The sequence below is a fragment of the Pempheris klunzingeri genome, chromosome 10 (genome assembly GCF_042242105.1).
Source record: "Pempheris klunzingeri isolate RE-2024b chromosome 10, fPemKlu1.hap1, whole genome shotgun sequence".
Lineage (NCBI taxonomy): Eukaryota > Metazoa > Chordata > Actinopteri > Acropomatiformes > Pempheridae > Pempheris > Pempheris klunzingeri.
The window spans coordinates 20460716-20472270 of record NC_092021.1 but is presented as its reverse complement, the minus strand read 5'-3'; the positions used below and the strand labels follow the sequence as shown (position 1 = coordinate 20472270).

The 11555-nt window shown below is 44.1% G+C and overlaps 2 protein-coding genes across 3 annotated transcripts; both read right to left on the bottom strand.

Moving 5' to 3' along the window:
* Positions 1 to 137: 137 nt before the first annotated feature.
* Positions 138 to 5865, bottom strand: nxpe3 (neurexophilin and PC-esterase domain family, member 3). 2 transcript variants are annotated; one of them, XM_070838026.1, is made up of 7 exons: positions 5716 to 5865; positions 5497 to 5548; positions 4237 to 4437; positions 2276 to 3057; positions 1235 to 1305; positions 918 to 1139; positions 138 to 837 (listed from the first exon to the last, which is right to left on the bottom strand). In XM_070838026.1, the coding sequence occupies exons 2-7, from the start codon at positions 5506 to 5508 to the stop codon at positions 290 to 292; spliced, it is 1836 nt and encodes a 611-aa protein (XP_070694127.1). In that variant the 5' UTR covers positions 5509 to 5548; positions 5716 to 5865; the 3' UTR covers positions 138 to 289. The 2 variants fall into 2 exon arrangements, with proteins under 2 accessions (XP_070694127.1, XP_070694128.1); XM_070838027.1 differs by lacking the exon at positions 5497 to 5548.
* Positions 5866 to 6534: 669 nt separating this feature from the next.
* Positions 6535 to 11522, bottom strand: cep97 (centrosomal protein 97). Its single transcript, XM_070838012.1, has 11 exons — positions 11461 to 11522; positions 10727 to 10869; positions 10421 to 10579; positions 10193 to 10294; positions 9959 to 10072; positions 9691 to 9857; positions 9427 to 9591; positions 9077 to 9255; positions 8320 to 8971; positions 8085 to 8160; positions 6535 to 7560 (listed from the first exon to the last, which is right to left on the bottom strand). The coding sequence occupies exons 1-11, from the start codon at positions 11495 to 11497 to the stop codon at positions 7039 to 7041; spliced, it is 2316 nt and encodes a 771-aa protein (XP_070694113.1). The 5' UTR covers positions 11498 to 11522; the 3' UTR covers positions 6535 to 7038.
* Between the last annotated feature and the right edge of the window lie 33 nt (positions 11523 to 11555).

Genomic DNA, 11555 nt, shown 5'->3' with positions numbered 1-11555 from the left:
TGGACAGTAACAATCGCTGTGCCAAAGTCTTTGGCATTTTAGGATAACGTTTGTTTTATGGGATACAAAATGAAATGTGACAGGCAAGTAAACAGAGATCTGCTAAACATCAGGCAAATCTCTCAGTAAGGACGGTATTTAAAGGGTATGACGCTTTGGAGAACACTCAAGCTTTAAAAAAAAAAAAGCCAAACTGTTTGGTGTTGAACAACTGATTGATGGACTCAAAGAGCAACCTCTCAGTTTTCTTCAACAGGATCCACTACCATCACTGCCTCTGTTGGTTCCTTTACTTCTCCGGGCAAATGTACGACAAAAGCATGTCTATCATGTTCTTGACGATGGCTGGAGGTGGATGGAGGGCGTGAGGGAGGTGGTGTGCTGAACTCATTTGCCAGGCGTCCAGCAGCAGAACGTTTAGTCCCTTGAACATGGCCCTGAGCACCTTATCGAGCTGCAGGGAGTACCAGTCGCTGTTGTACAGGCTCACCTCTTGGTCCAGGGCTTGGAGGTTGGCCGAGCGGATCACAACGATTGTCCCCGGCGCTCGGTCCAGAAGTCGCAACAGCGCCCGTCTGATGTGACGCAGCCGCCGTATGTACACCTCCACGGGAAAGGTGCTGAAATGGGCCCAAATGCTGAGGACCACGACGGTGTTTGTTCCCCCAGAGAGGCCGTCCAGCTCGTTTGAGATGTACCGCAGTTCACTGGACATGACGGTGGAGAAGCGGATGGGCGGGCCATGGCAGCGGTACTTTAAGAGGATGTTATGGGTGCTGTCCACCGCCATGAAAGGCCCAACGTTTTTAGGACTGTGCAGGTTGAATTCCTTTAATTCTGAGGAAGGTGCAATAAGTGGAAGTTACCGTGGGAAAGATACACAAGGCAAAACGGGGAATGTAAAAATAAAGACTTACCTGGTACTAAAGCAATGAGGTACTCAAACCACTGCCTGACGGTAGAGTCTCCGTACATGTTGATCACCTTGTTCTTCAAACACTGAGTGATGGCCGATGATTCATTGAACTGGCGCTTTGTAACACCACCCAACGGCCTCCATGAGTCCTCGTAGTAATATCCAGAAGGTGCAAGCTTCATAGGTTCTGGTTTTGTACTGCTGCTTTCTACCTCTGCTTTATCTGACACAAAGGGAGAAATGTTGCAGACAAAATTAACTGAATGGAAAAACAAACTGAAAGCATGAACATATTGTGACTCTCCTGGTGAACTGTACCTTCCCTGGGAGGCAGCACATTGATTCTGTCGGGTCCTGAAGAGTGTATGTGAACTTTGATGTTTACGCCACTAATATAAAAGAAACAGAATTGATCAATGTTAAAACAGATTGATATTCTATATTTTCATTTATTACATGGTTTTGTTGAATACTTGATTCTGATTGGTCAATTACATCATTCTACGGCCTGTTATTTCTGTATAGCAGACCGGTGCTATGGACGCAGTTCTGATAGTAGAAGCTATAAAATCATTTTTAAATCAATAAAATCGTATTTAAGTCAGTATTTTGGCTTAAACTGTTGATTTCTTTGGTACAAAGTTGTGTAATAAGTGGGATAATGTACAGCGAGCTGTGATCATTATTGCAAAACGAACCCCTTCAGGATGATTAAAGACAGGGTTTGTTTTGCAATAATATCCGGCTCGCTGTACGTTATCCCTTATGTATATATAATCTATGACCAAATACCTGCAAAACCAGTGACATTCCCATCAGCCTCAGCTGCTCTGTGGGTTTTGTGTACTAAGCAAATATTAGCGAGCTAACATGCTAAACTAAGATGTTGATCATGTGGTAAACATAGCATGTGAAACCTCCCTCTAAGTAAATTGTATTCAAGTTAAAGATCGGAGGAGTTTCTAAGACATTTAAGATTCTATCTCATCTTCCTTCCTGTTGCTTTGCTTTCCACCTCTGTAACTGTCTTCGCCTGTTCATGTTTGGTCTCACCTGTCTTCACTTCCCGCATCAATCAGTCACTTCCTATAACAGCCCTGATCCTCGGTTCATCTTTGTTGGTTTCTGATCCTGTAGTTCATGAGTTTTGGTTACCAGTGCCTGCTTGTGTTTTGCCTGTAAAGTGTTTTTCTATCAAAATCTCAGAACATCATCCTTTGCCTCTGTCTGTGATGAGGTCTATGGCATAGAGGAATAAAGCTTTGGCTAAACAGCCAATACTTATCAGTCAAATGAAGTTATTATAGGTTTTGGTCTGGAGAATACCTGGCACTCCCCTCACCCCATAACAGTGCAAACCTTTGGAAGAGCAGTGCTTCTTTGTTGGTGATGAGGTGTTTCAGATAGCCTCCTTTGGCGTGGTTGACTCTGGTGTCACAGCTGAGCATCTTAGGCTTGTAGCAGTACCAGGGCTCCCCTGTGTAAAGGTCCGTGTAGTTGCACAGAGGCTGCTGATCGGGGGGCAGGCACATGTTGCACACCGTAGTTTCAGACAGGAAGCCCAAGCGGAATAGGCTCTTAAAAAACACTCGATCAGGCCGTTCCTCCCGCAGACGTTGTAGCACAGCAACCGCCTCACTGGAGTGCACCAACGTAATCTCAACCTGTGCGACCCCCACCCAAAGGAGCGGGAACAGAGCAGAATAAAATCCATTCCTGTGGTCCAGCACCGTTCCTGCTAGACCCGCTCCGAGCTCCGGGGAGTGAAGTCTGGCTAAAATAAAATCCCCCCCATAGCGCTTGGGACGACCCTGGAAGTCGTGCATTTGGACGAGGGCCTCCAACTGGTCGCCCACGTGCCACTCCCTTCCTCCTTTATCAGGCAGGATGGCGAACAGACTGTGCACAGGGTCACTCGTCTGGCGCAGGGTGACTGGCGTAGAGCGGTGCGGAGGCCCGGGCCAGGCGATGGATTCCAACAGGTAGCGCTCTTCCAGCTCATCTTCAGGGGAGGGTTTCTGGCCCAGACGGGCACAGAAGGTGCGGTTGTGGTGAAAAGTCGGGAGACTCACTGGGACGAAGGATGATTGGATCCTGCTCTGGAGCTGGTAGAGGGCTGAAACAGTGTGGCAGTTCCAGTTCTGGAGAAAAAAGGAGAAAGTTAAGAGATGCAGCAGGTGATGGAACCATCAACCTTGAAAACACTAGATTCAGTTTATCACTCTGGCATCATATATTACTCCACTATTAAACTGGTCCGATAGCCGTTACTCGACCTGTTTAAGTGACTGTCTGGTGCTCAAAGTCCCTCATGCAATTTGGAAAAACTGCTTTTTGCTTCTATGCTACACACACGGTACATTTTGCAATGCACATCAAAACTAAACACAATTGTACCTCCTGATTAGTTTAAAACCATGATTACAGATTACGGCGCTCTTGAATGCACGTTCTCTCGACATCATTGAAAATGAGTGCACACCCTCAATGATTCCTTGAGATTTAAATAAAGGTTGAATGAAAGCAAACTATGGCAGATAAAAATGCATAATAAGGAGATTATACTATTGCATGTTTAACCAAACTATCTCAGGCTTATGAGGAATTCATTCAATGGGGAGTGTTTTCAGAAGCCTTTTTGATCCCTTATTTGCTCATATCATGGAACTAAATGCACTTTCATTCAATGAATCATCCACATTGATTGCTGAAACTTTTTACATTTTAAGTTTTTTTTTGTCACATTTAGTGCACAGATACCTGCATAAATCACATGAATATCACCTTTGTGTATGTGTTTACCCTGTCGACATTGATTAGCCAAGGCTACCGGTCTGTCTGTGAGCTTACACTGACTTTACGAGCAGATTTCCTGAACTCACTGGGAGGACAAATAAAGACACCGGATCACATAAAAGCATGGATTGCTTCACATTTCTGCTGTCAATTAGCAGTAAAGGCAGGCCAGCCCTCCAGCCCTCCAGCCCTCGCTCAGGAGCTGAGAGGCAGCTGTTTGCTAAAGATGGAGTCTCATATCCTGTGTGAATAGAGCACTATAATAGAGGACTACGTCACCATGTATTACAGCTACCTTGTGGTTAAAGGCCTCCAAAGTCTTTCGACATCTTCACAACAGTCAAATGACATTAAACACAGTGACTTTCTGAATAACATAATATTATGTGCAGAGCTGTTCTGTACTTTCCTCGTAAGCTACAGTATTATCAACAGTAATGGGAGCGGTATATCCATTTCCCTTCCAAGGCAACCGGGAAGACACATCAATTAAAACCCAAGTGTGAGCCCCTTTCTCTGCTCACCTCCACGGTGTGGATGTTGCGCAGCAGGAAGATGAGGCCAGACAGGGCTAGGAAGAGGAAGATGAGGGCATATTTGGAGAGATTTCGGCACATGGTGACCTCCTTCTGTCTCCCATGATCAGGCCCTGTTTCACTCTGTGCTGTCACCACGGGGATGATGCCATCGTTTCCGCCTTGGTGCCCAAAGCTGATGAACGAACGCTATCAGCAGAGAAAGAAAATCATGAATTAGGTTTAATTGCAGTTTAATTGTTTGTTTCTAAGCTATAAAAATGGGCACATTTCACGGTCTATCTGAAGAGGGAAGGCTTGTTTTTATCTGATTTGTTTTAATACTTATTACATGATGGTTTAATGGCTATACTGTTCAGTAATCTCTGGTGTTTTAAAAATAATTCAGGTATGTTTTTAGAAAGGAAGCTTTTTGTAACATATTTTACCAGTAATTTTTGTAGTTTTAAGTTATATTATTTTCTGCCGTTTCCCCACTCAGATGCACCTCAATGATGGCGATGGCCGATGAAGACCGTGTTATCAGAATCAGAATTCCTTTAATAATCCCCAGGGGGAAATTGCTTTTTGTTACACACAGCTCCAAAAGAATAAGAATAAACTTCAAACACAAAAGTGATAATAATGATAATAATAATAATAATAATGATACAAATAATACCACTACTACTATTATATGGATGAAAGCTCCAAACAATCTAGTAAGAGGATGCTGAGCTCTGATCCGACCTCCTCCTCCTCATTCTTCATTTTTTATTATTTGTCAGTGTGAGTGTGACTGGATACCTGAATTTCCCCTTGGCTTGAGCCCAAATTCCTGAAAAGTGATGTTATACTTTAATTCTGTATTTAACAACACTATTAACCAACCATTTTAGTCTATTAGATGTTAGCAAATAGTGAAAATATTACCATCAAAAATTCCTGAAGCCCAGTCTGATGCATTCAAAATGTCAAAAACCACCTATTTGATTAAATAAAAACAACAATAAAAGCCTAAACCAGCAAATAATCAGATTTGATGAGCAGAAACTGGTGAATTTTGCACAATAATGTTCAGAAGAAGAACTTCATCTGTCAGAATTGTTGCAGAATGATCTTATATGGATTAATCCTCTTGCTAGTCCACATTGAGAGAATAGGGCCGCTGTGCCCGTACATGTATCCAAGATTAGACAAGCAGAAAAATGCAAATTTAACGGAGGATAAAATAAAACACAGAGGCAGTAATGGCTGTAAACATCTCACCGGTTCGTCCATGTTTTTTTCTAACGGTCAGCTGCTTCTATCACATGAACGGCTGCGACGACGCGACAACAAAGACACGGAGGAGTCATGAAATTTATATTAAACAAAAGGGTTTAAATACATTTGCATCTCTGAAATTATTAATTAAAAAATACCCCTCTTAGCTAACATCAACACTGGCGACTGAGGCGTTTTCTCCGCGTTAATTCCCCCGCTTACCTACACGTCAGGACGGACAGGTTAGCATGATGTGGGACCGTTAGGCGGCCGGAGGACGGAGAGGAGGCAGCGGGGCGGAGAGGAGGCAACGGCGGCTCGGACGGCGCCTCGGACGGACGGTGCGGCAGACAAACAGCCTCCTGCCCACCCGGAGCTCCCACCGCTCTGGACGGCAGGAAAGTAGGACCGCGGGGGGGGGCGAGTTTTAGGGGCGGATCGGTGCTGCTGCGTCCTCTGGTGGTTAGTGATTTAAACCATGAGCTCGTAAAAGCATCACTGGAAAACACATACAGATCTAGTTATTTGATTTAGAGTAGTTAAAATAGTATATATGAGGTTTATGGCCAAACCTTTACTGTGTTTTTCTGTGAAATTGACTTGGCTCGCATTGTTACTGCACAACCTGACAGCAATTTATCAATATTAATTAGGCCATATCATACCTAGTAATATATTCCTCCATTTATTGTGTGTCTACTCTGTGCTGAAGCAGTTTATCCGGTAATAAATTACTCTGAATTAGGTGTTTAACAATGTACCTTCTTTATAGGAGATGGTCATCAATACCCTGAGATTTTGTACACTTAAAGCTCCACTGAAAATCAGAAATAATCAGATTACGTGATATTTAAAATAACTATTAAATGGTTCTTACGTCATTTCAACACAAAACCCAATGAAAATAAGTGGAAAATAATAATTGCAGATTTATTTACATTTTTTCAAGAAGACATAGATGCTACAACAATTTCAGGTGATGTGATCTTAGTTGAGTAAAAACAGTTCAGATATTATCATTGTACGTTATAACAGATAGTATGCTGCTGTTGTTTCATGTATAGTATATATACGTGTGATGGAAAGGGCACTACGATTAACACATCAACTAATCTGATTAACTGTAGTCAAAAACATGTATTTAATGCAGTCAGTATTGAGAAAGAGAATATGTTATACCATACCTGGTCTTCTAATGAGTAAAGGTAGCAACCGACTGGCTGTACTTACTTTCTGAAGCTGCATCACAATCAGTGTCTTTACATGGAGAGGAAACGGTCCATTAAATGCCAGAGCAGATCCAAATATTTAAATATTTAAAAAAGCACGAGTTACATTCACAGTAAGGTGTTGTTGTCAAGGCTGTTCTGGGTTCAGTCTTGATAAACATGGAAAACTAAGTGCAGTGCCACTTGAGATCTGGGTCAGCTATCAAGAGGAGTGCAGTTGTCAGATATGCCCAAAGAGGGAGCGACACGTCTCATTCTTACCATCAGTTTCTACACACTCAGTTGTTCTGTACAGATGTCTATTAGGCGTGGGCTCTCAGACACGGCCAGGGGTGGTGTCCTCCGTTTTTTGCACTTCTGATAGGTTGTCTGCTGGCGTCTGCTGGGAGGAGGCGGACTGTTCTGTTTTGCCCAGTAATACTGGTGAGGGGGGGTGTGGTGTTTCTGTTCTATCACTGATCGCCTCCTCAGCCTCCTCCTCCCTCTGCTGTACAGAGGACAGGTACTGCTCCAGCAGGCTGCAGTCTGCGCTGTCCACACCGTCACTACCACCGGCGAAGCCGCTACGAACAGGGCTCAGTGCTCGCACCGTCTTCAGAGAGTCTGCTGTCCCACTGCTCAGGAAGCTGTCGTCCTGCGCTGCCTGCTGATCGCTCGTTGACTGGAAGCCAGAGTCTGGGAAGGAGACGTCTGTGCTGGGTGGGTTCGTCGTGCTGGATGCAACGGGCGGGGCGGCCTCACATAGTCCAGCAGCTGAGATCTGAGCCGGGGTGACAGCCTGAGTGACGCTAGACAGCTGCTGCTCCACAGACTGTTTCCACTGCTGCATAGACTGCAGCTACAAGGAGAACACAGGGAAAGCGTCAAACATTACATGGATTGCCATGATATTTTGTGAAGACAGTGTTGGTCCGCAGAGGAGGAATCTTAAAGACTCTGGTGATCCTCTGACTTGGATCACTTGACCACCATGGGGCTGACATTTGTGATTTTGAGTGAAATGTCTGAAGCTATTGGATAAATTGCCACATTAGGTACATACATCCATGTCCCCCTCAGGATGAGTTTTAAAAACTATAAATAAATAATAATAAAATTGTCAGTTTGTACAAAACTGGTTTGTGGTTATGGTTTATTTACACACATGCAGAACTACCAACATTCCCATCTGCCTCATCTGTATTTGAGCCAAACGGCATGCTGACAAGTTAAACATGGTATAAATTATACCTGCCAAACAGCAGCATGTTAGCGTTGTCAATGTGGACCTATTACCATATTAGCATTAGTGCAGCCTCACAAATAAGCTAGCATGACTGTGGACTCTGAGATTTGAAAAAGCAGACCCCAGCAGTCACTGACCTGTTTCCACAGAAACTTCACAGCTTCTTCCTGAACCAGCCTTTGTAACCTCTCCTCTTCAAACTGCTGCTGCACTCTGCAAACAAATCCCATTTTTACATGTTAGTGCTTTGAATCTTTGTAAATACTGGCAAATACATACTTGTATATCCACAACTGTAAGTAACATTTGTTAAAGTACAACCGTTCTCACACCGTAAGAAAAATAGAAAACACACTGATGGTCAGATGTTACCTGTCCAGCTTCTCAGACAGGAAGAGGATGTGTTCTTGCATCCTGCGCAGGCGGATTTCACTGCGCACCTCTCTGGCCATGGGGTGACAACACCGAGTGTGCTGTCCCCTCCACCATGACTGTATTTTAACTGCTGCCCTGTTTGCATCCACCAAACTGGATTTACTGGCACACATACCAACTTCTTCCTGCTTCTGGGCTTCTTTCACCTCTGTTTTACTGAATTCAGGGGATGTTTCCATATCATTTTGTGGTGTGCTAACTCTGACCACAAGTGATCCAGCTGTTGTGGCTGTACCAGAAATAACTTCCTCTTCAGGACCCCTCTCTTGCTTATCTACTGGGGGCGACTGATGCGTCTTGCTTGTGTTGTGCTTTTTGGGCTGTGCTGGGCGCTTTGGAGCCAGGGAATCGGGTTCAAATGTCTCTGTCTCGTCCTCGCTCTCGGAATGGGTTGTTTGTGGCTCCAGATCAGGCGTGAACGGGAGAAAGGTGGACTCTGAGGAAAGCATGCTGCCACTGAGTTTGTCCTCATCTGTCTGCACATCCTCCAAATAGATGTGCTCCTGTCCGAGCCTTGGGCTGTGGACTACCGCCAGCGATGGGTGGGAAGAATCACAGCTTACCCAAGTGTTAAACTGCACGACAGGCTCTGTACAAAGGAGGCATACCAAACAGTTAAAATATGCAAGGAAAACACATAAACAATTGATGTCCACTGGAACTGCTCCTTGGAGTGACAAAGCATCTCTCTTACCTGCCTCCCGCACCGATGGAGCTGTAGCTGGTAATGGTGCACTGATTCTCTTCAGCTCTCTGGCTCCCCCCTGAGGGACTGCATGTGAAGGACTGTGCCTCTCCACATCTAGTTGAGTAGGACGAGGAGGGCTGGGACAGCCTCCATGGCTCTCCTCTAACAGCTGCCTTTGGTGAAACCTGGCAGATGAAAATGTCACTTTAAACATGAGGTCAATCAAGTAGATATTTTCACTTCAGAAGGATGTATGGCAGTGTGTATTGGTGTATGTGTGTGTGTGATAGTCTTTGGCATCATGCTTTTGAGCTTCATATTGCGCAGCGGTACTACCCCTTAATTCATACGTTTACCTCTGCTTATTCAGGATCTTCTCCAGTTTGGCATCTTCTGCCGTCTCTAAGGCTGGTGATGACGTCAGAGGGCAAAGAGTGGCGAGGTACTGAACCAGCTGAACATGCTGACCTGGCCGATATGACCGTCCTTTTCCCTGACTGTAAAGCCACTCTGCCTTGAGACTGTAATCATGACAATTATATACAATAAATGGGGGATTCAAACAGTTGGATAATATTCCTGCATTAAGCCGAACTGAAAAATCTTAAGAATGCACGCACGCTTCTTTCTGTGATACTACGTAGCCATCCAGGACTTTGAGGTTCAGGCACCAACTCATGATGTATGGCCGATAATCAAAACCTGGCAACGAGGGGGTCGCCATAACACAAGGGTTGCTCATAATGGACAGCTGCTCCAGGTCATGGAGAGATGCCAAGTACGACACCTATGGAAGAATCAGAAGAGAGTCAGTCAATACCAGTTAGCCGCTATGTGATACAAATGGAAATTACTGCTGCCGTATCAAGTAATTGACAAGATAATTACTTCATTAAGATCTCTTATCTCATTTTCTGCCAGGGAGAGAATAGATAAATGGGCGGGTAGGTGAGCAGGGACAGTGCGAAGTGTTGTAATGCTGTTTCCATGGAGTAAGAGTGTCTGCAAAATTGATAGAAATTGAATCAAAGACGGATAAAAGAAAACAGACACTAGAGCTTTACATTATTAAATAGTAATTTGTTTAGGCTTGCTTTTGACTTAGAAGGCCTCAGCATTCACCTTTAATGCCACCAGTTTAGTCACATCGCCAATGGTAGATATGTTATTGTCCGACAGATCCAGGTGTTGAAGGGAAACACAATTGTTGAGTTGTTCAATGACCTGTGTAAAAGATTGTGCAGCTGGTTAATCACGCAACATATAAGACACGTGCTAAAACATGGTTTGATCTATGCAATGACATTTTTGTATATAAATGACATATCAGAAAAAGCATGTGAGAATCACCTTAATATTGTTCCCAGATAGGTTGAGCCATTCGAGGTGTGGCAGGTCTCTTAGTCCCTCGATGTATCCAATACTGTTATTGGGAAGATTGAGGACTCTCAACTCTGTTAGCCGACACACGCCCATCATTCTCACCAGACGGTTGCTGGCTACAGATAGCTAAAGAGGAAATGACAAATATTTATCAAATTACATTAAATCAAGATAATGTACAGTATTCTGGCAGCAAGTCACTCCTGGCTCTGCTATAGGTCTATAAATAAAGGGAGTGAAAACCTGAGCAGAGGGCTCAATGGGTTTAACTACCTGCTGAAGGCCTGGGCTCCTTTCCAGGTGGTCCAGTTTCATTATGTGGTTGCGGTCCAGGATGAGAGTGTGAGTGTCCTCGGAGCAGGTGAAAGTAGGATCCAGCTTCTGTATACTCCGGGCAGAAAGATCGACCACGGGTCCTTATAGGAGTAAAGAAGGAGGGGATTAAACGGACTGGAAAGCCACAGCAACTGTCAGTTTGCTCAGCACTATGGCTACATAACACACAGGATCTTATAGCAGTTAAACACACACTGTACAACACACACCTACAGTAAAGCTGGGGGCAGAGATGACACTAATTTTCACATGAAGTAGAGTTAATTGTGATCAGGGTTATCTTTTAGGCTGGTTGGGACATTAAACTTGGGGGCACTGAGTTTACATAATAGTTTAATTGTTCACAGGTAATGGGCTCGCATCAGGACATCCAAAACAGCTGACTTACATTATCAAATTCATTCTTACAAGCTAGCTAGACAACTTGCAGAGCAGTAATACAAGACAAAATGAGTTTTATTCAACTTTATTACAAGTCTAACGCCAGAGGACTGACACATGACCTGCATCCTGACACACTTGATGTGACTAACACTAGCTATCGGCGGTACTCTGAGGTGATGCACACTAGCTAGCATTAGCTAGCGACTAATAAACATACCAGCTATGGCTGCCATTAAAGCAAAAATGAGCAATTGCCGTCCAACCAAATCAACCATCAAGCTGCTTACCTGCATTTGCATCATATTGTAAATCTGATACACCCATCCTGTCGCCTCAGACAACATGTAACGCTAGCTAACAACTCTATTAGCCGCAGTCTATA

Bases quoted from the DNA above. Each gene is read 5' to 3' on its own strand.
- nxpe3 (XM_070838026.1), bottom strand. The intron at 1,140-1,234 runs GTACAGTTCACC...CCTTTGTGTCAG, and splicing joins TGTGCTGCCTCCCAGGGAAG to ATAAAGCAGAGGTAGAAAGC. The intron at 838-917 runs GTAAGTCTTTAT...CACCTTCCTCAG, and splicing joins CCTCATTGCTTTAGTACCAG to AATTAAAGGAATTCAACCTG.
- cep97 (XM_070838012.1), bottom strand. From the start codon at position 11,497: ATGGGTGTATCAGATTTACAATATGATGCAAATGCAG. The intron at 9,858-9,958 runs GTAATTATCTTG...ATTCTTCCATAG, and splicing joins AGATAAGAGATCTTAATGAA to GTGTCGTACTTGGCATCTCT. The intron at 7,561-8,084 runs GTCAGTGACTGC...TTCTCCTTGTAG, and splicing joins TGAAGTTTCTGTGGAAACAG to CTGCAGTCTATGCAGCAGTG.